At 34.9% G+C, this 27,667-nt stretch overlaps 3 protein-coding genes across 4 annotated transcripts; 1 reads left to right on the top strand and 2 right to left on the bottom strand.

The window, feature by feature from the left end:
- Positions 1 to 11,649: 11,649 nt before the first annotated feature.
- Positions 11,650 to 14,634, bottom strand: Calr (calreticulin). Its single transcript, XM_065355747.1, has 8 exons — positions 14,440 to 14,634; positions 14,032 to 14,136; positions 13,751 to 13,954; positions 13,526 to 13,677; positions 13,133 to 13,441; positions 12,655 to 12,849; positions 12,437 to 12,568; positions 11,650 to 12,352 (listed from the first exon to the last, which is right to left on the bottom strand). The coding sequence occupies exons 1-8, from the start codon at positions 14,525 to 14,527 to the stop codon at positions 12,335 to 12,337; spliced, it is 1,203 nt and encodes a 400-aa protein (XP_065211819.1). The 5' UTR covers positions 14,528 to 14,634; the 3' UTR covers positions 11,650 to 12,334.
- A 390-nt stretch (positions 14,635 to 15,024) lies between these two features.
- On the top strand, positions 15,025 to 17,105 carry LOC135839636 (ubiquitin-conjugating enzyme E2 J1-like). The gene is made up of 5 exons (XM_065355748.1): positions 15,025 to 15,790; positions 15,882 to 16,087; positions 16,150 to 16,340; positions 16,417 to 16,516; positions 16,601 to 17,105. The coding sequence occupies exons 1-5, from the start codon at positions 15,754 to 15,756 to the stop codon at positions 16,931 to 16,933; spliced, it is 867 nt and encodes a 288-aa protein (XP_065211820.1). The 5' UTR covers positions 15,025 to 15,753; the 3' UTR covers positions 16,934 to 17,105.
- A 2,015-nt stretch (positions 17,106 to 19,120) lies between these two features.
- LOC135839632 (WD repeat-containing protein 48) lies at positions 19,121 to 27,522 on the bottom strand. Of its 2 annotated transcripts, none has more exons than XM_065355744.1 (14): positions 27,301 to 27,522; positions 26,952 to 27,074; positions 26,667 to 26,883; positions 26,380 to 26,592; positions 26,168 to 26,308; positions 25,933 to 26,087; positions 25,678 to 25,863; positions 25,425 to 25,607; positions 25,238 to 25,345; positions 25,040 to 25,136; positions 24,799 to 24,961; positions 24,321 to 24,720; positions 24,119 to 24,238; positions 19,121 to 19,829 (listed from the first exon to the last, which is right to left on the bottom strand). In XM_065355744.1, the coding sequence occupies exons 2-13, from the start codon at positions 27,006 to 27,008 to the stop codon at positions 24,119 to 24,121; spliced, it is 2,040 nt and encodes a 679-aa protein (XP_065211816.1). In that variant the 5' UTR covers positions 27,009 to 27,074; positions 27,301 to 27,522; the 3' UTR covers positions 19,121 to 19,829. The 2 variants fall into 2 exon arrangements, with proteins under 2 accessions (XP_065211816.1, XP_065211815.1); XM_065355743.1 differs by having other exon boundaries at positions 19,121 to 19,816.
- Between the last annotated feature and the right edge of the window lie 145 nt (positions 27,523 to 27,667).

Raw genomic sequence — 27,667 nt, 5'->3', positions numbered from 1 at the left:
AATAATTTTTGGCGAATCATTCGCGAACGAATTGATCAATAGTTGGTGAATCATTCGCGAACGAATTGGTTTGTATAAGTGAATCGTTCGCGAACGAATCGATTCATTTACTTGATTTTTGATGAATTATTCACGAACGAATCAAATACTTTTTGGTGAATCATTCGCGAACGAATTGAATAAATTTTGGTGAATCATTCGCGAACGAATTGAATAAGTTTTGGTGAATCATTCGCGAACGAATTGAATAAGTTTTGGGGAATCATTAGCGAACGAATCGATTTATTTACCTGATTTTTGGTGAATCATTCGCGAACGAATTGATCAGTAGTTGGTGAATCATTCGCGAACGAATTGATCAATAGTTGGTGAATCATTCGCGAACGAAACGATTCATTTACTTGATTTTTGATGAATCAATCACGAACGAATTGATTCATAAATTGAAGAATTGGTCAATTCGTTCGCGAATGTTTCTTTCAAAAAATTAATCAATTCGTTCATGAATGATTCCCTTAAATGAATTGATTTGATACTCTCACGAACAATTCACTGGGAATTGAAACAATTCATTTGAAAAAACAGATGCACTTGTTAATAACGATTCGTCAGGAATGGTTGAGGCTTTGTGAGATTTCAAGTTTTATCGAAATCGGTTCCGCCGTTTTCTAGGTACCTAATGAGTTTTAAAAAATTATGAAAACAAATTTTATTGCTCAATAGGTAAACTTAAGAGCTCTAAAGTAACCCCTCCCCCACCTCTAAAAAAAATGCAAAAATAATACCACAAAAAAAACTCGATCCAGCAAAAAGTGGGTACCTACGTAATTCGCCGCAATTTTTATCAAATATATTTCGTAAGTTTTTGTAAGAAAGCGAGACTTTATGGCTATTTTTAGCCGAAAAATGAGAATTTTTGATAAAATGCGAAAATGAGAATTGTAGTAAAAGGCAATAAGGAAGGATTTTTTGACAATTTCTGACAAAAAGGAAGACTTGAGCAATTTTTATCAAAAAGTGGAAACTTTTTAATTTTTGGAAGGAAGCGAGATGTTGGCAATTGTTTTAGTAAAAGGTAGGGCTTTTTTTTAAGCAATTTTCGGCGAAACAGTAAAATATTATTCGCAATTGTTAGCAAGAGAGAGAGGTTTGTTAATTTTTGGAAAAAAGTTGGACTTTTTGGACATTTTTTTGCAGAAATGTCAGAATTTGAAGCAGTATTTGGCAAAAGTCGGACGTTTTAGCAATTTTGAAAAAATGCTAAACATTGTGTTATTTTTGGTAGAAAGCGAAACTTCGTCAATTTCAGCAAAAGGCAGAGTTTTTTCGTAATTTTTGGCGGAAGCACAAATATAAAGATTTTTAGCAATTTTGAGCAAAAAAACGAAGCTTATTGGAAATTTTTGGTAAAAATTAGAAAATTGTTGGCGGTTTTTGACGAAAGCAAGTAATTTGAAAATTTTAACAAGAAATAGGGCTAGCTTTTTTTTGGCAATTATTGGCAAAAAAGTGAGATTTTTTCAAAGTTTTTTGAAAAAAAAACATAGGTAATTTTAACATCTTTTTGGCAAGAGAGACCATTTCAGCAAGAGTAATTTTTGACCATATTTCGCAAAATGAAAAACTTTTGGAAAAGCTTTTGGGAAGAAAGTGAAACTTTTTGAAATTTTTTGGAGGAGGTGGTCTTAAAATTTACCCCACTTTTTTCGCCACATTTCCCTTACTTTTTTACCCCCTCCCGGTCCCTCCAGTATACCTATTTTCATGCTAAGAATTAGCCAAATGTGTTTCGAATAAACTTCGGAAGGTGAAGTTGGAAACAAATAATTATGTTGAATAATTTCACATGTTCAAAAACGATGCTTTTATTCTTGACAAAACAATTGAGCTTTTTTATTGCAAGGTTGGTACTAAAATCCTGAATCAAGAATTCGCAATTTTTCGTGTTTTTTTTTCAAATTTTTGGCCTTTGAAAATAAAATTCAAAAACAGCAGAACATTTTCTTTTGATTTTGACAAAGCAAAGTGAAGGTCGAAAGCTTCAGAAAATTTACAATTTGTGAGTTACAAAAAAATTTTAACGCTAAAATTTTGTGCTTTTTTGGTATTTTTGAATGAAATTTCCCACTTTTTTGTTTTGTTATTTTGCCCTATTTCGCACCGGTACCAACCCTGTGTGTATTAATTTGGTTATTATTTCTTAAATTTCTGAGATGAATTTTTCATTTTTGAAAAATTGCTCGGTAGAATTCAAATACCCTTCACTAAACCGTATCTTGAAAATTCCGTTATGGAAACAGGCAAAATGCCGCCACTGCAGAGATGCAACATAGCAGTATACTTAATTAAGAAACCAATCGATGTCAATTTTTCACAAATGTCAATCACGATTCACGAATCATCGACAAAAGTACCGACTTAATTCGAGAGATATAAAGAATACGAGTACTTGCATTCTCAAGTGAAACTTTGACAGTAGATAGGCTAATATGTGCGAGTACATCTCGAGTAGGTATTCGGATCTGAGCGTCATTATCAATTAGCCTAATTGGCAAGTACACGTTGTATACGACCGACTCGCAAATACCTAGGTACATTTTAGAAGAATAATGAAGCTTTATACAACGTTTTTGTGTGATGTAGCCAGGCACCAGGCACTACGAGATAGGCAGTTCAACTCCAACAGCAGCTGTGATAATGCGTATTCAAAGCTGAGATTTAATTGTAGGTAAGGTACACGTTACGTAAGACTTTCTTCCTATTTAGCTAATGCGACCGTTACGAAAATTCATTTCACGTTCGCATTGTTCGTAATTAGAGGCATTATTCGATGTTTGGTGCTTGGTTCATAGTCGTCGTCTTCGGCAAAGCCAACCATAGGTAGTTAGTCTGTTTTACGAATGAATTCGACAAAAATCTATTACCATCGAGTAACGAAAAAGTTCTTTCTCGCGAACGATGAAGATGAGTTAAACAACAGGTCGTTGGTTGCTATTTTTAAAAAAATTTATTTTCTAGGTTGATTTTCCACGTCTCTACAAGTCGAGACTCGAGTTACATGTGTTGGCAATTTAATCCATCTAAATATGCATAGGTACCTAATCTAAATATGTGGACGGCTACCTTTTCGCGAGAAGTAGGTACCTAATTAAGGAAAATTTAATAACAGATATTCATCGTCGAATTGCCATTAACCCAAAAAGTAGTTCGTTACATCGTCATTATATCTTTGCTGAATTTTTCCTCGTACAAAATTATAATACGATGCGAATGCGACGCGACGCAGCGGATATGTTTTATGCCTTTTACTATAGAAATTATCGTGTACACGAGTACATAAGGTATACGATTATATTTTGATGCAGAAATTTAAAATACCTTAAATAGGTACCGCATATATTATAACATTTACTATTCTTTTTCTTTGCCCATGCATATTCTATTATTGTTATTATGCAATTTAATGCTATGTCTTTGGTAAAGAAAGGTGGGGCAGAAAGAAGCATTCTGTATTATGAGCGGAAAATATTCCAGTACGGAATTACATACTCATCTTCTCGTGGTCTTTTTCCTCGAGATAGAAAGGCCAAGAGACTATACGATACAACACATCAGATTTACCAGCTAAAAAAAAATGTTTAAAAAAATTGTAAAATTAGCCTCATCCTTTGAAAATTAAAATTCAAAGTTCAATGTTGGCCTTTTTAGAGCAATTTGAAATTCCTATAGAAAAATTCGAGAAGTCATTGCTGAGGAATACTAGGTGGAAACAAGACGATCTCGAGTTGAAAGATTCCACGTGAAAAATATTCATCATAAATCATAAAAGCTCGATTATGAGGATTTTTTGAAAGCAAACTTTTACAAGCATGCCAAATTTCTCAAAAATTGGAAAGAATTCCAAGAAGGAAACATTTTATTTTTAGATTTTTTGAAATCAAGTCGAGGAGCCCGCATGAAGATCTATTGCACCCCCCCCACCCGGTCGATCCTCCGGGACAGATCTTTTTTCATAAAGGGGGAGTCCTAAGGAGCATTTCTAGCCCTTGTTTTCTCAAAAAAAGTGGCCCTACTTACAAAATGGCGTCCATTTTGATTGACAGGTCAGTCGAAATCGCAGATTTTGCGTTCCAACATAGGACTTGTACGAAATTTTTTAAACCGTAAAAAGACAGATTGAAAGATCAGGCAAAAATTCATCACCTGTCAAAATTTCAAGTGCTAAAGTGCGTTTTTCGATTTTTGGTAAATTTTTGAAAATCAAATTTAGGCCAAAAATGAGAGAAAAAATCAAAATGTTACCAAATTGACCAAGAAAACTGAAATTTGGGATATACCCTATTTTCGATATGCCAAATCGATTGGAAACTGTTTCAAAGCGTTTTGAGCAGTTCTGGAGCCTCCAGTAGATTTTCGAAACTCGAAATTCCCACAACATTTCATCAAATTGAGTTGGGAAGCAGTAATTTACTCTGCAACTAATGTCTTTTGGTGCCTCCAGCAACTTTTTGAAAATTACTGGAGTCTCTATTAGAATTTTGAAACTTAAATGGAGATGAAAAGTCAAAATTCATTCTGCAAACTAATTTCAATACGCTACGAAGTCAACTGCAGGTAGATTTCAAGTCGTTTTGGAGCCTCCAGCAACTTTTTGAAAATTAGTGGAGCCTCAAGTAGATTTTTGAAACTTGAACGGAGATGGAAAGCCGAAATTTACTTCGCAAATTAATTTCAATACGACATGAAGTCGACTACATGTGGTTTCAAATAGTTTTGAAGCTTCTAGCTACTTTTTAAATTTCAATTTTGAAAAAACGCAATACAGGCTTTCAAAAAGTCGCTGGAAGCTCCAAAACGACTTGAAATCAATCAGCAGACGATTTCTTAGCGTATTAAAAATTAGTTTACAGAATGAATTTCGTCTCTTCATCTTCATTTGATGAAATTTTGGGATATTTCAAGTTTCAAAAATCTACTGGAGGCTCCAGTAATTTTCAAAAGCTTGCTGGTGGCTCCAAAATGACTTGAAATCCACCTGCAGTTGGCTTCGTAGCGTATTGAAATTAGTTTGCAGATTAAATTTCGGCTTCCCAACTCCATTTCATACAATGTTGCGGGAATTTCTAGTTTCAGAAATCTGGTGGAGACTCCAGTAATTTTCAAAAAGTCGCTGGAGGCTCCGAAATGACTTAAACCCACCTGAAGTCGTCTTCAGAGGGTGTCAAACTTGGAGTACGCAGTAAATTTTGGCTTTCCATCTCCGTTTGATGAAATTTTGGAGAAATTTCAAGTTTCAAAAATCTACTGGAGGCTCCAGTAATTTTCAAAAAGTCGCTGGAGGCTCCAAAACGACTTGAAATCCACCTGCTGTTGACTTCACAGCGTATTGAGTCAAGTTTCACAAATCTACTGGAGGCTTCAGTGATTTTCAAAAAGTTGCTGGAGGCTCCAAAACGACTTGAAGGGTGGTTTTCCAAAACGCATTAAGTCCCAAAAGTAAGTTCCGAGAAAAAGCATAAAACATACTCCCATTTCATTAGAGGGCTTATTTTGAATATGCAACCAACCTAACATTGAAGTTTAGGTATAGCTTGATATGATCCAACACGCGGTGTTGAGTTGAATGTTGCACAAGAGATTCAACAAGTGTTGAAAAACATGGACTTAATGCGTTTTGGAAAACCACTAGACGTTTTATGTTGAAAAATGAGCATTCATTCAGGAAAATTATGAGGTAACTATAAGATAATTATAAAATGAAAGCACCATCTTGTAGGAAAATCAATTTCCAACAAAATGGTTCCTATACTACTTACTGTTTATTTTCAATCGCGAGTGCACAAATTGAAGAATTAAAAAAAACACCACGCGAAAAGTACATTTTTCTGCCTTTTCTCCTTTCCAGCTTGCATATTACCATACCATTCAATTCAAACCCTCTTATCAAAAATTATGTTTGTATTTCACTTCTGAGGAATTGTGATTTTTTGAAAGTTTTTGCCTTATATTTTCGAATTACGTTGATATTGATGTCGTTTTCTTGTGATTCGATACTGCTGAGCGCGAAATTCGTATGAAAAAGATTCCATGTTGTAAAAGCAGCTTAATTTTGAAAATGGTGGAAATTTAGGAGAGGGCTGAGTGAGTATCGAATCATAAGAAAACAACGAAAACGACACCAAATTCATCAAAGTACATAACTTTATTTCAAAAATGAATAGAAATTCAGGAGGGGGCTGAGGGCTCCGGAGGGGCAGTTTCAGTGTAGGAGAAAATTTGACGCCATATTCATGCTCAGTGGTATCGAATTATAAGACAACGACACCAACGTCATCAAAGTAACTTCATTCCCAAAATAGTGAAAATTGAGGTGGGGGCTGAGGGCTCCGGAGGGGCTGTGGGGGTGTAAAACAAAATCTAACGTCATATTCGTGCTCAGCGATATCGAATCATAAGAAAACGACACCCTACTCGTTGATAGTCATTTTCCCCAAAATTCCCATTTCACCCTCCCCCCCCCCCACACACACACACACACACACATTTCCCAATTTTCTAACATGGCGCACCACCGCAAAAATTTCGAAAAAGGTATTGGGTCAAAAATACGTCCAAAAAAGGTGTTTCTAAAATGTACCTCGCAATCGTCATTGTTAAATAAGGTAAAGTGGGGTAATTCCGATATGGGGTAATTCCGATAGCAAGCCCTAGCTTTGTTGCAAAACACATTTTGGCACAAATGATGAAGAAAGTAGGCAGTTTTAGTGCTAACCTACACCCATTAATGATCAGATGGTTCATCTGCTCTGTTTTGTCAAGTCTGTGCAGTGTTCAAAATCTGAATGCCCAAATCCTTTTCCGCAAAAAACAGTGCACTTTTGAAACTCGTTTTTATCATTCAAAACTTGTTGAAAAATTCTGTTTAGAAGCTGATATTTGATGAATACGTGTTAAAGTGTCAGTACCTCTTTTGATTTTGCTTTTATAATTATTTGTTTGGTGGCATTGAATTATTAAACGTGTCGATCATTTTTCATGCTGCGGGGTAATTCCGATAGCCCCAGCAAAATTGTCCTGCAATGTTTTTTCGCTGTTTTGATGTATTATAGTTTTAGGGGGTCGAAATTATCAAAGAAAATCCTCAAAACGGGGCATTTTTCTCTAGTTGGTCTAGTTTTCAAAAATTATGCCTCAAAAATGCATATTTGTAAAAAATTTTTAATTTTTGTTCTAATGATTCAATTTACATGAAATAAAAACCTAAATACGCAATAAATGGTGTATTTCAACATTACTGGCTCGGAATTACCCTGGGAGAATTACTTTCCTTATAAAACTCATTATCGGAATTACCCCATTTTTAGGGTAATTCTGATAACTCAACCTTCCAAAATGTTTTTTCAATTATATGTATGAAGCCTTCACACAAATCACTCTTCAATATAGTCAATGTGTAGCTGAAGGACGTAGGAATAAAGTTGTTACATCATTTTTGCCCCAAAATGTACAGGAAATCCAAAAAATAAGAAATTGCTAAAATTTTGAATTTTGCCATCGGAATTACCCCACTTTACCCATAAAATAAGTTAAAAAACTGAAAACGTCATTTTTGAGGGGTAAATATGGGGGGGAGGGGGTTGAAAATTTCTGTGGCGATACTTCCTAAGGATGCACATATACAACATACTATAAAATTTTAAAAATCAGTTCGTATGGGAACAAGCGATTCTACAAGCGTTAAAAAACATGGACTTAATGCGTTTTGGAAAATCAAGCGCATTTCAACAATTTCACAAAAAGCTGGAAAGAACATGGATAAAATAGGTATTTTAGGTAGGTATGCGTCTCAGATGATGTGTCCTGACGTCACTAACCAAGTGGCGCGAAAAAATCAATTTCGAAAAAAACGGACTTAATGCGTTTTGGAAAACCACCCTTCACTTGAAATCTACCTGCAGTTGACTTCGTAGCATATTGAAATTAGTTTGCAGAGTAAATTTCGACTCTCCATCTTAGTTTGATGATATTTTGGGGAAATTTCAAGTTTCAAAAATCTACTGGAGGCTCCAGTAATTTTTAAAAAGTCGTTGGATGCTCTAAAATGACTTGAAATTCACCAGAAGTCGTTTTCAGAGGGTGTTAAAATTGGAGTGTAGAGTAAATTTCAGATTTACATCTCCATTTGATGAAATTTTGTGAAAAATTAAAGTTTCAAAAATCTGCTGGAGGCTTCAGGAATTTTCAAAAAGTCGCTGGAGGATCCAAAACGACTTGAAATTCACCTGCAGTACTTCGTAGCGTATTGAAATTAGTTTTTAGAATAAATTTTAGCTTTACAACTCCAATTTGATGGAATTTTGTGGGAATTTCGAGTTTCAAAAATCTGCTGGAGGCTCCAGAACTGCTCAAAACGGGTTGAAACCGTTTCCAATCGATTTGGCATGTCGAAAATAGGGTATATCCAAAATTTCAGTTTTCTCGGTCAATTTGGTAAAATTTTGATTTTTCCCTCATATTTTTGGGCTAAAGATTTTCAAAAATTCACCAAAAATCGAAATAAGCACTTCAGCATTTGAAATTTGGACAGATGATACATTTTTGCCTGATCTTTCGATCTGCTTTTGTGCGGCTTAAAAATTTTCGTGCAAGTCTTATTTTGGAACGCTAAATTTGCGATTTCGGCTGACCTGTCAATCAAAATGGCCGCCATTTTGTAAGTAGGGTCACTTTTTTTTGGGGACAAGGGCTAGAAATGTTCCTTAGGACTCCTCCTTCAAGAAAAAAGTTGTCCCGGTGTATCGACGGTGGGGGAGGGGGTGCAATGGGTCCTTATCCCAGCTCCCCGACTATTTGTAGTCCCTTCAATTTGCAAGTTGGGCAAAAAGTCATAATAACTGACCCCCATGAATCATCCCATGATCAAAATTAGATTTTGGCTCTTGGGTTTTGAAAACGTATTTTGCCCCTTCAATTTTGAAAATAGGCCACACCTTCACATGTGTACTCTTTTTTCTTTAATATTACGCGGTGTACCCAAATCTGACATTTTTACCACCACTTCCCGGACACCCCGTTTGTTGTCTAATTAGCCTCACATTTCAGGGGAGAGGGGGGAGGGGAGGAGGAGCCGATTCGAGATTGCTGATAGGAATGAAATGATTTTCTTCTAGGTAAATGGCGTGGTACTGAAAAAATTTTGCTTTTTATTTGTACACTGGTAGTGTCAATATGTTGTTTAAGTTGCCTATTTAAACACTTCGCAGGCATAAACTACGATTACGTAAATTCGCTACTCATTTCAAGTAAACTCAAGTCAAAACTGAAGCTGGTCTCTTCATCAAGTTCGCTCAAATTTACCGTGCCGGTTCATCTATAGAAGTCGAGGAAATCAATTCGGACAGCTGAAAGTCGAAGGGTTATCTACATTTTGAGCAGATTTCCTGGCCAGAATTTTTAAATACCTCGAGAAAGCCTGAAAATCAATTTGGGCTAATACCAAATCGAGTTGGACTTGATCTTTTTCTGTTTAAAGGTCTTTGTGAACCCGTGACTGAAACGGTTTTCATTTTTGATTTTTCCTATTGAGTTTTTTGATCAATTTTTAAATATATGCAAATATTGGTTTTTTAGTTCCATTTTTGTTATTTTATTCTTTGTTTTTTAAACATCATTTCGAACATCAAAACAACTTTTAATCCAATTTTTTCCAAATTTTGCGAAAATCAGTAGTTTTTTTAAACTGGAATTTCATTTCTTTTTTATCGATGTGAAATGATTTCAATGCTTCATTCTTGTCAAAACAATAAGTACATATTATAAAAAAAAAAAAAAAAGAAATGAAAAATACCGATGAATGAACCAATAATATCAAACTTATTGGTTTTTTGAAATTCAGACAATTCAGTTATTCACTATTGAAATTGGTTGATTTTGTTTTTTCTGACATGGATACATTTTTTGGGCTGGAGTTTTTTTTTTTTTTTTTTCTAAACGAGACAGAATTTTTCCAGATTTTTAAGTTTGTGAAAATTTGACAATCATTGATTTCTTCCAAGATTATTAATTCATATTTTCCCCCAAGTTTTTAAAATTCTGACAAGGTACGAAATATTGAAAAGTTCAATAATTTGACATTGATTAGGTATTATAATTTTTCTTTGGGTTGGGTACCTAGATAATTTAATTCGAAGTATTAAAATTTTTTCTGTTTCAATAATCAAATATTGGAATTTTTTAATTTTAATTAAAATTGATTTCGTTTTATTTATTTCATTTAAATTAATTGGTCAAGGTTCATCTCAATTTATGTTAAATTTAGGTGCTTTATTTCAATTCATAATTAATTTTAATTTTAATAAATTTATTTTATTTTGATTTAATTTAATAATACGTAAATCAAAATTAAATGTAAGTATTTTGAATTATTTTCACCTCTTTGTCATTTAATTGCATTGAATTATAATTTCAAAATGATTTAATTTAAAACCCTTCAATTCGATTCAGACCGGTTCCGTTTACTTTATTTTCGTTTTCGAATTTCAAGTTATTTGGATTACGAGTAATTAATACAAATTACGTAATGTTATGTAAATTACTTTAATTCAGTTCATTTTAATGTTATTTAAATCAAAATCCAATTTGATTTATAATTACCTAAGTAATTGAATTGAATTCAAAATAACGAAGTCCTGCTTTTTTAGTCAACGTTGCAAAAAACTCTTTTTTTTCAACCAAAATTAGGTACAAAAAAATTCCGCACTTTTCCACTTTGAAAATAAATTTTCAAAAATGTTCCATTATTTTATTCTCTTAAAAGAATTTTTTTGAAAAAATTCTCCTCTGCCAAATAGGTTGCTTTTATAATGCTTTTTCATGATGATTTTTCACAATAAAAGCTCAACTTTTCACAACGAGTACACTAGTACACAAGTTTGAAGCTACCGTTTTGAAAAAATAACTATGTATTTCTCAAAATTTTGAAGTAGAGAGCTTCAAATATCGGCTGCTTTATTCCATTCAACCCTTCTAAACACTTCCTCACCAATACATTCAAGTAAGATCAAATATCATACAATGTATGATCAAGAATGACGTGTGATTGGTGTGACTGACGTGTCATTTGTCAGATTTTGGATGGCATTGAGTTCGAATTTTAAATGAGACTCTCCGATGTCCAATTAGAAAAGTTTGAAATGTAGTGTGACGACTGTATTATCACCAATTCGAGGTCGTTGAGTACAATTTAGCTGTTTACTTCTTGGACACGTGTAATTCAGTTCACCGAATGTGAAATTTAAGAGAATCTAAGGTCACTTTTTTAGCATTTAATAATATTAGATAGGTAGCACATAATATTCATTTCTTACGAGCTGAGCACCATTTTTTTGAAATGAACTTCGGACATCACTTTTATCTAATTGCATCTAGACGAAATTTGATTAAAAACGTTCACTAAATACAGACCACTGAAGGATGTTTCAAAACAAATTCGAGAATTCAAGAAATTAGAATTTAAAACTCAGATACCTATTAATTTTTTTCTAATATTTGGAACAATATCAATAAATATTTGCGAAATGATAATAACGGGATCAAATTCCAAACTTCATCACAAATATACCATATCTCAAAAAAACTGCCATAAACATGAACGCTTTAGAGTAACACATTTATTGTAAAAATTTATCTACAATTTGAAAAAAAAAAAAAAAGCTAAAAAATAACTCTAACGTTTTATTGGAACAAAAGAAAAAGACACAATAATTATAAAATGTGAAAAGGTAAACGGGAAAAGGGGGAAGAATTTTTAATTTAAGTATAATATATTAGTTCGATAATAATGAATAGATGACAAAGACATAAATAGCGTAATATTGACGAAAAATGAAAACACGCCTAATACATTAAACTTACATTAAATTATCTACAATTTTAATTTTCCCATTAAAATTAAAAAAGGAAAGCATCGACGCCACGCAAGAACACGAATTATCGTCCTATTAACAACTACCTACCGCGTAATAAGTAAAATACACTGTACAAAAAATAATGCATAACAATAATTAAAAGGTACCTTAGAACGACTTTTTTTTTTCAAATTTTAAAAACTATTACTGAAAAAAGGGAACCCCGATGAAAAAAATAGGTTTACATAATATCAAAACGTAGGTATGTTATCGCAATGGAAAATATACACTTCGTGCAATAAAAATGAAAAATAAAAAAATGCAGCATTATTCATTTAACTAGAACGAATACCCAAGACATTAAAACAGTCGCGTGGAGACTTCTTGTGTGATCCCAGTCCCAAAAAATGGCAACCCAGTCTAACTTCTTACAGTTCATCGTGAGCCTGGAAGGAAAACAAAATTTACGAGTTAGATATATCGAATATAGATGAAATATGGGGGGGGGGAAGGTTCAGCGTTTGACTTACTTCTTCGGCAGCTTCTTCGGGTTTGCTTTCGTCTTCTTCCTCATCGTCTTCTTCTTCGGCTTCGTCAACTTTCTTTTGTTCGGCTTTGCTTTCTTCTTCGTCTTGAGCTTCTTTCATTTTCTTTTCGCCGGCCTAAAAAAAAAAGAATGTAACGTGATAGTGACGATATTGAAAACTAAAAAATTGGAAATAATTCCACCAAAGATTCGTGAACGTACCAGCATTGGTTTCCATACGGTTTCTCCGACTTCTTTGGCGTGTTTGACATCGTCGGTGATCAAGATGTTACCGAAAATGGTACCGGATTTGACTTGCCATAAATCGAAACCAAGAGTGCAAATTTCCTCTTTTAAGTATAAGTTGGAGTCTGGTGAGTATTCAGGGTTATCGATTTCCGGATGTACCCATACGCCCTACGGATAACAAAAAACCACGTGTTAGGTCAGCTATGGATATATCTACGTGGCCCAGCAGCATTAACGAGCGATAAGCAAATTATAATTCGTTAACGATAAACGAACGAGTGAGCATGACGTTGACATAACGACATGTACGACAACACACGTATGTTATATAAACGATGGGTTAACGATCTACATACACGACGAGTGTTATGTTACAAGCCGCCAATCATTATTGTTTGGCGAGTATTATTTGTAAATAAAGAGTTAGCCAGCCGGTACGTGTGACGCTTACTTTGTAATCAGGGTTGTCGATTTGTTTTGGTTTCCATTCGCCTTTGTATTCAGGGTTATCGATCATTGGTGGTTCCCATTCGCCGTCCATTTCATCGTCCCAGTCTTCGGGTTTTTTGGCTTCTGGGTCTGGGATGTGCATTGGCTTATCCCAATCTTCGGGTTTCGTGTCGTTGGGGTCATCGATGGTTGGCCTGTCATCCCAGTCTTCTGGTTTTTTCGCAGCAGGGTCCTTGATCTTTTTCGGTGGTAAGAATTCCCAATCGCTTTCTAAATCTCCACTTTCGACTTTTTCGTTATCGATCAATACCTGCAGAAAAAAATGTATTAGAAAACCTGAGAATGGGAATAGCTGGGGAGTAGGATAAGGGGGGGGGGGGGGGGGTATACTTACTTCGTAGGTGTTGTCGGGACGCAGGATCAAAGTGTATAAGTGAGTGAATACGTCATCTTTACATCTGATGTCTTTGTTAATGAGTAAATTCTTTCCTTTGTAACTGAAGATGACGTGCACTTTCTTGGTACCAGGTCCACAGATATCGGGTCCTAAGTAAACGAGAAATTATTAGCCACCGGTGTCTATTAGAGATTCTTACCATGATGATGATGATTTACTCACCGAACATAATCGAGTAAGGAGATTCTCCGTGCATTTGTTTTTGGTCTAAGCTACAGTCGAAAATTTTAGCGTAACCACCGCCACAGTCGATACCTTGTTCGTGCTTTACAGTAAATTGAATAACGAGATCTTTTCCTTTATTCGAGAAAGGAGGGAATTTCTTCGAAATAGCGTAGAATTTAGCATCTTCCGATGTTTGAATACCTGAAATATATACAGAATAAAGTTATCTACGTGTTCTTTCGATGGAATCTGTCGATTAGGAAATATGTTTAAATTACCTTTATCTTTTTCGGCATCGTTGTAGAATTTTCCAGACGTCAATTTGAATTTACCGAATTCTTTTCCAGGGTATTCCGAATAGATCCAGTTTTCTTCCCATGATTCTGTAAAAATATAAACGTAATTAGTTAATCGTCGTTGCCTCCATAATTGCTCAAGGACCGACAACTGATAAAGACTGCACAGGGCTGGAGTTAGCTTACGTGTATCTTACGTGGTAGTGATTAGACAACGTACAAGATGAATTTCACCCTAATTACTCGATTTTAGACATGGTTAATCGTTTAAAGGCTTCTTTTAAGCTATTAATAAACGATTTGAATGATTTCTTGGCATAATATCAGAGAACTTTCGAGTACGTGGATATGGGGATAGGTATTAGGTAAGCAAAAAATCGTCAATCTTACCGTCTGGAAATCGTTCTTCGAAATATACTTCGGACTTGACGACCGAACAAATAAATAACACGGTGAATAGATTAAACAATAGATACATTTTGTTCTTATTTAATAAGTATATTTAAACACACAACTTAAGTAACCGGCTCCCGTATATTAAATTACGGATCACACTCGTCGAATACCGCAAATTATAATTTTCTAGTCAATCACCTTCCGATAATTTTGTTCCAAGCCAAATGGAAGCGTCTGATTGGTCGGCGAGATTCGCCAATTACAACTCACCACGCCAAATTCTCTTCCTCATTTCCATGTTTTGGTTTTCGTGATTTCGTGATTTCGTTACAATAGCTCGAAATGATCAACGGTCGAAAAAATCGTTAATTCGGTAATTCTGCAAAATTATCGATCGAAATGAAAATTTTACAGCAATTTTATATTATTTACAAGTTGTAGATGATTATTAGTGACAAATTATTACAAAAAATTGAATAATGGCGAAAAAAACACGATTGTAAAATCTCATCGTGATGACGTCACTTGTCCAATATTCGGCTTCCTGTTTTTCTGTTTTGATTCCTCCTTCCCCTTCCTAATTTCAACTGATAAACGTGATGGTGATAAAAAATGTTTTACAATATTTTATGTCAAATTTTTAATTAATTTCGATAGATTAATTCGTAATTTCGTAATCCGAGATAAAATTTAATGTTTCGTTTCGTTACTGGAAGGAAATCGTAACGTTTCTGGGCCACAAGTCCAAATTCCATGGAGCTTTTGTGAGCTTAAAGTGCTGTGTTGATGATTGACAGCTTGTCGTCATTCTTCGTATTTCTAAAAATAACATTTGGGAATATTTCTCGAAAAAAATATTCATCGCACGTCGTGTAATCGCCAAACAGCTATAGAGAGTCGATGTCCGGCCGAAAATAGGTTGAAAAATTGGTATCAGTACACGATCGTAGTAATCTGACTCGAACCTGTTCCTAAATTCGGTATCAGTACCGAATACGTAAACATAAAATAATCAATTGGCTCGGATTTTTCGAATATCGATCGCTCTTGAACGAAATTTTACAAGTTTCAGAGAAGAATTACTCATATTTTTGTTAAATCCGAAGTATTCCATTTAGCCTTCGTGTATACTCGATAGAACCTTGTAAACGGATAATACCGCCTTATACACCTAATTTCCGTAATCAAGCTGGGAGTGGTCCAATTATGCGGACGTGAATTCGTCTCAATTAGTTCTTCCAGTCGGTGTAGAAATGATAAATAACTAATTTGCTCGATTCGATCGTCTTGAGTTATTAAGTTTACAGTATGAATTTCGAGAACCAATACAATATCAAAAGCCCCGGTACGTATATTTTGACGTACGTAGGTATACTATATGGAACGGTTTTGAAATTGAAACCGTACTAAAACCGAATACGTGTTGTATATTTCAGCGGTTAAGAGGCTGATGAGAGAAGCATCAGAAATGCACGAGCCGACGGAGGATTACAGCGCAGCGCCAGTAGGTGATAATCTATTCGAATGGCATTTCACAATCAGAGGAGCTTCTGAAACCGATTTCGAAGGCGGTATTTACCACGGTAGACTGATTTTCCCTTCCGAGTATCCGATGAAACCGCCGAATATAATTTTATTGACGGTAAGATCTCGATCGAATGTCGAGTTATTTACGAGATCTTCTAACGTTCGATTGTTCTTTAGCCTAATGGCCGGTTTGAAACGAATAAAAAAGTATGTTTGAGTATTTCCGGCCATCATCCTGAAACGTGGCAGCCTTCGTGGTGCGTCAGGACTGCTCTGCTGGCTCTTATCGCATTTCTACCCACTCCTGGTAATGGCACAGTTGGCGCTCTAGATTACTCATCGGATGAACGAAAAGCTCTAGCGAAAAAGTATTACAATTTTGTATTCGAATTTTATCACTCTGAAATTATCTCGTATCTATAGAATCGTTTTTCCCAATTACAGATCGTTGGAATGGAAATGCCCGGAATGTGGTAAGATAACCGATCTATTATTGAATTCTGATAATGGAAAAGATTCTGCAGTCAAAGTTGATACCAAAGAGGTATTAATTTCTTGATCGTTGTTCATTCCCGTATTTTTTTCTTCTTCGAGTCTGATTCTCATTTTGTTTTATGATCACAATCAGGTTACCGATGTTACCGAGCCGGAAACCAAAGCTTCCGGTGATAATGTATTCTCCCACGAACCCGAACCTTCCACGAATTCTTCCCCCAGTTCCGAAGAGAACTCAAATATCAATTACTCGAATAATATCGATAACGTGTCGCATTCTGAAACACCAGTTTCTCGCGAACCTACCGGAATCGCTCCTCCAATTCCGGTGAATTCGTTGAATGATGATCTTCTTTCGTCTATGTGGTCGAATATAACGGATTCCAAGCTAACCGTCAGCGTAATTGTGATTCTGATCGCTTTATTACTCTACAGAAGAATTTTTCTACTCGATTATAACGAATAATGGCTGATTTTTCATTTTATATTATATTTACATTGTACGTCGCGTTCTTTTGATTATTTTTACGTTTGAAAAAACATAATTTATTTATACTTTCATTACCATTTTCATTTTTTTTTGTTCCTCTTTACGTAATTTTACATTAATTAAAATTGTTTCTATGTTTTGTTTGGTAGCTTACTTTTGTTTTTTTCATTGGTCGAGGTATTGTTTTGCACTTAATTGTTTGGTGTGTTTTGAAAATGAATTCTTGTTCGTAGATTTCATATTGTGGGTCGTTTCAATGACCTTATTTCGAGTAATGCGGGTTTCGATCATTTGATGTTCGGTTTTATACTTTGAGGAATCATTTCACTTTCTCCAAAATTCTGTTTTTGCGGAGATCTCGATTTAAAAATTGTCAAAGTAAAAACTGCAGAGATTATTCTAAGGATTTTTTGGGGCTACACGACCAGGATAATTTTCAATATCTAAATTTTACCACGACCTCCAATTTTTCCACACCACTTCCATATTTTTCCAACTCTTCCCAATTTTCTTACCCCCCCCCCCTTATTTGAAAGATGAGAAATGAAAAACTCACACTTTAAGAATTCCATTGCGAAAATCGAAACAAAACGATTAAAATGCCAAAATCGTGGGTATAGCTCATTCTTTATTACCAGTTCAAATGTTCAAAGTTTGAAAAAATTTGTTAACGGCTTACAATAGTTTCCAAAATATCAAAAAATTAATTAACATTTGAAACAATTCAAACTTTTGAACAATTATTCCAAATTTGAGGGAAAAAACGAAAAATTGCTCAAAATGTGAAAAAATTGAGCAGATAAATCTTTGTAATATTATTCGAAATTTCAAAAAAAAAAGCTTTCAAAACTTTGAAAAATTGTTCAAATTTTGAAAGAAAGCGATCATACATCAGAAAAAAGTTCATATAAGTTGGATAAAAATACCTCAAAATTCGGAACAATTGCTCGTAATCAATCATATTCGGAACAAAAAAAAAATCAATTTCAGTCCCTAAAACAGACTTCAGGATTAAAAATCGATTCGTTTGCGATTTTTGATGTCATATGATCAAACATATTCCAAGTTCAGAATAAATTTCAACCTCGAGAAATTCAAAAATTGACCTTCACATTGAAAATCGATTATGATGGGAAAAAAATCGATTGATTGAACCCAGAAAATCGATGATTTCGCCATTTCTGACTCCATTATGATCAATCGGATTCGAAACGGAAAAATCAATTCTAGCCCCCAAAACAGACTTCAGGATCAAAAATCGATTTATCGAATTCCAAAAATCGAAATTCACATTCTCATTAAAAATCGATTATGATGAAAAATCGATTGATCGAACCTCAAAAATCGATTAAATTGCGATTTCTGACCCCCATATGATCGATCATATTCGAAACGAAAAAAATCAATTTTAGTTTGTAAAACAAATGTCAGGATCAGAAATCGATTTATCGAATTCTAAAAATTGATTTACCGAATTCTAAAAATCGATTGATCGAATTCCAAAAATTTGACCCCATATGATCAATCATTTATTCTAAACGAGAAAATCAATTTGGCTCGCAAAATAAATGTCAAGATCAAAAATCGATTTATCGAATTCTGAAAATCGATTTATCGAATTCTAAAAATCGATTTATCGAATTCCAAATTCGATTTGTTTACGATTTTCGATCTGATATGATCAAACATGATCAAAATTAAAAATACAAATACCTGATGAAAATTCAAAAATAGACCTCCCCACCAAAAATCGATCACGATGAAAAATCGATTGGTTGAACCCCAAAAATCGATTAATTCGCGATTTCTGATCCTATTTTAGTTTAAAGCGATTTTTTTGTGAGATTTGATGATTTTCTTGAAGTATTTTGAATCATTCAAAGTGTAAACATTTTTTCCCTCCATATTCTGAACATTTTTTTGAAAAAAATACATTGAACCAATTTGCAACATTTTGGATCATTTTTTTCAGAACTTTGAATAATTTCACAAGAACTATAGGAAAATTGTTGGTCATTTCAAACAACTTTTCCCGATATTGAAATTATATTCCAAATGAATTTTTGGAGCTACACAAAATGTGATCAGCTACACAGCTTAGAATAACCCCTGGTAAAAAGGGCTTTCCTAAAGACCTATCTGAAGCTAATAAAAATCCACAAATGAAAAATAAACACATTTATATTAATGAAATAGGATCGTTTTTACACAAATATAACACAAATACATATACGATAAAAAAAAACAACGAATCATTCAAAGGTTTTATAAATTAGTATGTAAACAACGGTAATCTGTCAAATTACAAATGAAAAAAAAAAGAAAAGAAAAAAAGAACGAAATAGACGAAATTATAAAACTAAAAACTAGAATCGCAAAATAACATTAAAGTAGAGGGAGAGCGCAGTGCTATGGTGGGAGGGAGACGAATAAAGTCTGAACACGGATCGAGAAATATTTTTAAAAAAAATAACGTATAATGTAAATGTACAACGAACGAATGTTTTTAAACATAAAAAAAGTCGTCAACGAATTTTCCATACATATTAATTAATTAAATAAATACAATTCGAACAATAATCGAACGAAACACCATTTTCTGGGTAAAAGCCATCGGCAAAGATGACAGATGGTGCTTTCTTATTTCATGTGTATCACAAATGGTAACCATTTTCCCATCTATAAACCGTTCATTAGCCATCAGAAAGGTAATAAGGCTACTATAATTCTTCACGCCTTCTTCGTCTTTGGTTTAAAGAGAACACCAACAGCCTTCGATTTGATTCTTTCGGCAACAGAAGCAGTCGTTTTTCATGTACAGAGAGATATTTCAACTCTGGGAATGTATTTTGGAACAATCTACGCGATAAAACTGTGGAATTAGTATGATTGGTATGATTAAAAAGTATGAAACTGAGGTTTGGAATTTTAGTACAGGCTTTTTAAAGATAAAACGAAGCCCAAAATACCCCAAAAAAATTCACTGAAAATGTTTTCTGTGTTTGTGAGTACAAGTAGGGCCATTTCAAGCCAAATCAGCCCAGTTTTGGGTTCAGTTTCTCTGCAGATTTCGTCAAATTTCAACTTCAACCTTTTGAAATTTTTGGCAATCGTTTTTGAAGGTATTCTCGAATCTCGAATCCCTTTAAAACGCCGCAAATAATTTGAGTTGAAGTAGACCAGAGCAATTTTACTCCAAAGTTGGTCATCATGACAAAAAAATTCCCTATTCTTGGTTTGTTTCAGTTAGGAGCCCCCTCCCTTCCTTGTCAAACCCCAATCTACTCCAAACTGTCCATTTCTGCGTCAGAGTTCTTTTAAATAATCCTCTTTTTCATTTTCGGTCAGAATTTTTCAAAATAAGCCCTTTTTACAAGAAAAAATCTCTCTTGACCCCTTACAAGGGAACCTCTTGAGGTGTTCGCCTCCGGTTTGAACGGGACCGCGATTTTTTGAAAGAGTATGGTCTAAAACCCCCGAAACCAAATTTTCAGCTGCCCAACTTTATATCTTGATATTTGGCGAATGTTTGAAAATTCAAAATTGACTGTTTTCAGTGATTCATACTTTTTTCAAAAAAGTACGTACATGATCAGTAAAAATGATCAAAATAAATCCTAAAACTGATATTAATTCCCCAAATCGAAATTTCGCCGTTTTCAGCCATTCTGGAGCCTCCAGTGCGATTTTTCAATATTCTCCAGAATTTTTATTTTGCTCCAGAAGACGTTATTATGAAGTTGGGCAGCTGAAAATCGAGTTGTGTGTAATACTCGACCTGTTCAACGAATTTATCCACATTTGAGCCGATTCTGGAGGGAACACCTATAGAGTATTTCCTTGACCAGCTCTTTTCATAATAAAAATATCCAAAAATTAAAGGGACGCCCCAGAAAGGTTGGAAATGGCGAAATTCGCACTCTTGGGGATAATTAATAACGAAATACAGCGATTAGCGCAAATTACGAAAATTTTTTCACAAACGAGAAATTTTTGATTTTTGGATATTTTCATTTTGAACAAAACAGCTGGTCAAAAACTCACTTTTGAGGTGTCCCTTCCAGAATCGGCTCAAATGTGGATAAACTCGTTAAACAGGTCGAGCATAACACACAACTCGATTTTTAGCTGCCCAAGTTCATATGCACGCCTTCTGGAGCAAATTAAAAATTCTGGAGAAATTGAAAAATCGCGCTGGAAGCTCCAGAATGGCTGGAAATGGCGAAATTCGTCCTTGAGGGATTATTTCATAACAAAATACTGCAATTCGCGCAAATTCGAACATTTTTCTCGCAAAAGGGAAATTTTTGATTTTTGAATATTTTCATTTTGAAAAAACCTGGTCAAAAAACCACTATTGAGGTGTCCCCTCCAGAATCGGCTCAAGTGTCGATGAACTCGTTAAACAGGTCAAGCATAACACACAACTCGATTTTTAGCTGCCCAAGTTCATATGCACGCCTTCTGGAGCAAATTAAAAATTCTGGAGAAATTGAAAAATCGCGCTGGAGCCTCCAGAATGGCTGGAAATGGCGAAATTCGTCCTCGAGGGATTATTTCATGACAAAATACTGCAATTCGCGCAAATTCGAACATTTTTCTCGCAAAAGGGAAATTTTTGATTTTTGAATATTTTCATTTTGAAAAAACCTGGTCAAAAAACCACTCTTGAGGTGTCCCCTCCAGAATCGGCTCAAGTGTGAATAAATTCGTTAAACAGGTCGAGTATAACACACAACTCGATTTTTAGCTGCCCAACTTCAAATTCACGCCTTCTGGAGCAAATTCAAAATTCTGGAGAAATTGAAAAATCGCGCTGGAGGCTCCAGAATGGCTAGAAATGGCGAAATTCGCCCTCGAGAGATTAGTTCATGACAAAATACTGCAATTCGCGTAAATTTCAAAAATTTTCTCGCAAAAGGGAAATTTTTGAATATTTTCATTTTGAAAAAAAACTGGTCAAAAAACCACTCTTGAGGTGTCCCCTCCAGAATCGGCTCAAGTGTGGATAAATTCGTTAAACAGGTCGAGTATATCACACAACTCGATTTTTAGCTGCCCAACTTAATATTCACACCTTCTGGAGCAAATTCAAAATTCTGGAGAAATTGAAAAATCGCGCTGGAGGCTCCAGAATGGCTGGAAATGGCGGAACTCGGCCTCAAGGGGTTTGTTGTATTCGAAATACAGCGATTCGCGCAAATTTCAAAAATTTTCTCGCAAACGGTAAAATTTTGATTTTTTGGATTTTTTATTTGAAAAAAACTAGTTAAAAAACCACTCTTGAGGTGTCCCTCCCAAAATCGACTCAAATGTGGATAAACTCGTTAAACAAATCGAGCAATACACACAACTCGATTTTTAACTGCCCAACTTCATATTCACGCCTTCTGGAGCAAATTCAAAATTCTGGAGAAATTGAAAAATCGCGCTGGAGGCTCCAGAATGGCTGGAAATGGCGAAATTCGTCATTGAGGGATTATTTCATAACAAAATACTGCAATTCGCGCAAATTCGAACATTTTTCTCGCAAAAGGGAAATTTTTGATTTTTGAATATTTTCATTTTGAAAAAACCTGGTCAAAAAACCACTCTTGAGGTGTCCCCTCCAGAATCGGCTCAAGTGTGGATAAATTCGTTAAACAGGTTGAGTATATCACACAACTCGATTTTTAGCTGCCCAGCTTAATATTCACGCCTTCTGGAGCAAATTCAAAATTCTGGAGAAATTGAAAAATCGCGCTGGAGGCTCCAGAATGGCTAGAAATGGCGAAATTTGCCCTCGAGGGATTATTTCATGACAAAATACTGCAATTCGCGCAAATTTCGAAAATTTTCTCGCAAAAGCGGAATTTTTGAATATTTTTATTTTGAAAAAAAACTGGTCAAAAAACCACTCTTGAGGTGTCCCCTCCAGAATCGGCTCAAGTGTGGATAAATTCGTTAAACAGGTCGAGTATATTACACAACTCCATTTTTAGCTGCCCAACTTAATATTAACGTCTTCTGGAGCAAATTAAAAATTCTGGAGAAATTGAAAAATCGCGCTGGAGGCTCCAGAATGGCTAGAAATGGCGGAACTCGGCCTCAAAGGGTTTGTTATGTTCAAAATACAGCGATTCGCGCAAATTTCAAAAATTTTCTCGCAAACGGGAAATTTTTCATTTTTGAATATTTTTATTTTGAAAGAAAGCTGGTCAAAAAACCACTCTTCAGGTGTCCCCTCCAGAATCGGCTCAAATGTGGATAAATTCGTTAAACAGGTCGAGTATATTACACAACTCCATTTTTAGCTGCCCAATTTCATATTCATGCCTTCTGGAGCAAATTAAAAATTCTGGAGAAATTGAAAAATCTCGCTGGAGGCTCCAGAATGGCTGGAAATGGCGGAACTCGACCTGAAGGGGTTTGTTGTATTCAAAATACAGCGATTCGCGCAAATTTCAAAAATTTCCTCGCAAACGGTAAAATTTTAATTTTTTGGATTTTTTATTTGAAAAAAACTAGTTAAAAAACCACTCTTGAGGTGTCCCTCCCAAAATCGACTCAAATGTGGATAAACTCGTTAAACAAATCGAGCAATATACACAACTCGATTTTTAACTGCCCAACTTCATATTCACGCCTTCTGGAGCAAATTGAAAATTCTGGAGAAATTGAGAAATAGCGCTGGAGGCTCCAGAATGGCTGAAAATGGCGAAATTTGGATTTGGGGGGTTGATATCAGTTGTAGGACTTATTTTGAACATTTTTATTGATCAAGTACGCACTTTTTTTAAAAAAAGCATAAATCACCAAAATATTCAACTTTGGAATTTCAAAAATTCCCCAAAAATCGAAAAATGAACTTGGGTATCTGAAAATTTGGATTTGGGGATTTTAAAATATGCTCTTTCCAAAAATCGCGGTCCCGTTCAAATCGGAGGCGGAAACCTCAAGAAGTCTGCTTGTTAGATAGAGCCCTCAATGTCTCAAAAAATAAAAGAAATTCACGAACTTTTTTTTGTATTCTAATTTCTGCGTCTGAATTTTTCTACATAAATCCCTGGACCTTCCAAGCAGGACCCCCCCCCCCCCAGTGAGTCGTTTTGGGTTTCAGTCCCTAAAAGCCTGTACTTCTCGTATTTTCTATTTTTAACTATTAAATTCAAAGCGAACTACCTAATTCTTCTGTAAGAAACTCAAGCTGCCTTTGTTGCCTCTGTAATGAAGGGTTAAATCGGAAGATGATTTCCATATGTGATACTTGACTGTTCTAAGTTCCATACTGGGATCTAAAACCTGTCAAAAGAATAAATTTTAGCATTCGTTCTCGTTTTTATAATTCAATACTCGTAAGAAATATACCATTCGAGTTGTTTACCTGATCATTGCAAACGATTTCGATAGAATCTAAAAACGAAGCTTGACTCTCCTGACTCATGGCATTCGTAGTTCTTTCGACATTTGTCGCAGCGCCGCTCCCACCGGTCATATTGGCCGCAGGAGAACAATCCGAACCGCAGAATTTTTCGTAAACGTGTTCGATGATTTTATGAACTTGGATGAAATCATTTGCAACTAATCTTTCCCGTTTGGTGTTCTTCGACATGAATTCATTCGGTGGTAAGAGATAGAACGATATTTTGATAAACTTGGGCTGCTTCTTCATAATTAATACTTCTCTAACCCAATCGGGTACGGTTTCGTTCAAAATATGAGTTTCAGTTTGGCCAGCGCAGTCTTTGACGGTTACTCGGTAAAGTGTTCTATTACCAACTTCGCTGTAATCAATCGAAACCAAAAAGATGGAAAAATGGTCGAATTTGTTGGATAATGATTTTCTTTTTTTCGATACTTACGTAAATATAATAGGAGTATGTTGAGGTACTTGTAATTCGCCTAAAACTAAGGAAGGCGGTGAACCGTTATTTTGATCTTTGGATAATTCTTCATTTTCTTCTTCTAATAACGTAAATTTCCAGTGCTCCAGCAAAGCTTTCAAAAGTAGACAACCGTAATTGACTGGAAAATAAAACGAGTGTTTTAGAAAATGAAAAATAATAATCGATGATTATTATGAAATTATTAAATATGTAATACCTTTCTGATCAGGGGGATTGACTATGTCGACGTCTTTTCCGGCTACCCAAGCAGAAAAACAATCGTTTTCTTCCTGTCCCAAATGTATGGTCAAGAACTAAAATTGGTAAAAAAAAAAAAAAAAAAAAAAAAAATACAATTTGGTAGTGAAAAATTATCTGCACGAATAAACTACCTAAATAGATTATTTCAACTTACACCGGTCTTCAGATCGATATTAAACCAGTTCGGAACATGTATCATTTTAAATCTCTCCTTTACTTGTTCTTCGAAATCTACTTCACCTAATTCTTCAATTTTTTTAATCTAAATCAACGAATTCATCGACATTAGGGTGATAATTCCACGTACACATATTAATAACGAGAAAAAAAAACTCTTATACCTGAAGCACATCGTAAAGACTAACACTTCCAGAGGAATCTTGAGTTAATATGTGTCTTTTATCATTAAGCACGTGATATTTTTTAATCGCTGGAGCTCCTTCGATAGTCATCTTGGGTTCAGTTTCAACGCCGATATCGTAATCGCCGTCCATGTCATCGGGATTTGATCTATCGTTAAGGGACTTGAGAAAAAAAAACACATTTTTAGTTGCAATTAAATTCATTCCGAAGTCAGCTAATTACAATATGTACCCAAAAATTAATGCTGGATTCATCGGTGGCTACCCAAATACCAGAAAAATCTGGCACAGGGCAAATTTTCAGTACTGGATGACTTTCTTCGGCAATCAGGGTGGTATTCGAGGTATTTTTCAAATCTGTTTTGAAAATTCGACGATCTCTTCCACCGGAAATGACATGAGAGAAGTTTTCAGTAGCCTAGGATCATAGAAGTTATTTATAGTACAAATGATAATATACAAGCATGCGAAGAAGATGAGTAATTACCGCTAATGCCCAAACGCCTTCTTTATGTATTCTAATGGTAACCATGCACTGTTGCTGTCCTAAAGACCACAGTTTTATTGTACCGTCTGAACTACCGGATAGGCACTGGGTACCGTCGCGATTCAGTATTAATGCTTTTACATTATCTGTATGACCTGTTGAACATTTATTCTCATGAGTAAGATATTCGAAAATACTAATCGAAGAATTTTTACGCAGATGATCGAATATTTACCTATTAATTTCATTATTTTTTGACAATTTCGAGGATCCCAAACTCTGAGTACTTTCTCTGTACTGCCTCCAACGATTACAGTACCCATTGAATTCATGGCTAAACTATAAATGGAATTTTTACTGCCGGGCAGAGATGAAGCTGAAACCAGACGCAATGAATTATTAGATCTGACAAAACACCTGTCACGTGTGAGACGAACAATTACTTACTAGTAACAGTATTATTACTGGCCGTCAAGGCGGTTAAAGTATTAATATCCCATAGGAAAATAGCTTTATCTAAGCCGGCGGAGGCGACTTTTTCTTGATCTTTGGCGTAAGCAAGAGCCCGAACGTAATCTTTGTGAGTTCTCAATGTTGACATACAAAAACCTTTATGGGCGTTCCATACTTTCACCGTAGTATCGGAACTGGCAGAGATCACTGATGAAAATATGTAAAATAATTAATATGGAACATTTACACCGGCGGCGAACAAATCCAAGCCAAATACTCACGATTTTTTCCATTACAGCATAATATTATATCGTTAACCCAGTCTGTATGATGTTCTAAAGATTGTATGTAAGGTTTGTTAATATTTCTACAATCCCATGTTCTGATAATACTGTCACGTCCGGCCGAAAATAATCGTTCTAAGTTTGGATCGTATTGAAGCGAATTAACACCTGCTCGATGTTTCGGTTCGTGCTCATCTCGAACGACGAATGATACCTGGAATAAATCGACATGAAAACGAATTGTCGAGTTGATCGAATGGGGTGGATTACTGATTAGCTTACTTGTATTTTCTTCGATGAAATATTGGACTGTTGGACTTTCTTATGCGCCGGAATCATTTTATCAGAGAGGAAGATATTGCTTACTTTGCAAGTATGCGTGTTACAGAATCTAACTGCGATAATCTGAAATCAACATGTTTGGATTGAAAATTTTATCAACACTTTGGCACAATCAAATGGAAGATTTGATTTGAATTTGAATACGAATGGGTGGAATTGAAATTTGATCATCACAGCGGATATGTATCGGTTTGGATCTTCGATATCCAACCTGACTTCCTCGAGATGAACAGAAATACATTGAAAATAGATATCTGAGGTATAATTATGATTTCAGTCAAGTACTTACTCAAATATTCAAAATCTATCGGAGCAAAATTCAGTGTGTCATCTTGATGGAATTCCTTTCCAACAAAAGTCTCTATTGTCCTAGAATGCTTCTGAACCTAAAGTACACACTCGAAGCTCTCCCATTTCTTCGCATTTCTTCGAATTATAATCAGCTCTTCGCTAGAAAATAAAGTAATTAGCGAAGTAAATAAATTACAAAATTGAAATAATCAAAATTCAGAAAAGTTCACAGAAGATTCTATTCTTTCGAAAAATGAACGACAAATCCCGTAGCTTTTCATTTCAAATTCGCGTAGACTGTAGCGCTCCTATACTATGAAAAATCAACTAACGGTCTGTATTTCAACTTGAACCAGGCCGAAAAC

Source organism: Planococcus citri, chromosome 3 (assembly GCF_950023065.1).
Source record: "Planococcus citri chromosome 3, ihPlaCitr1.1, whole genome shotgun sequence".
In the NCBI taxonomy this organism is placed as follows: domain Eukaryota; kingdom Metazoa; phylum Arthropoda; class Insecta; order Hemiptera; family Pseudococcidae; genus Planococcus; species Planococcus citri.
This window is presented reverse-complemented; position numbering and strand designations above follow the sequence as displayed.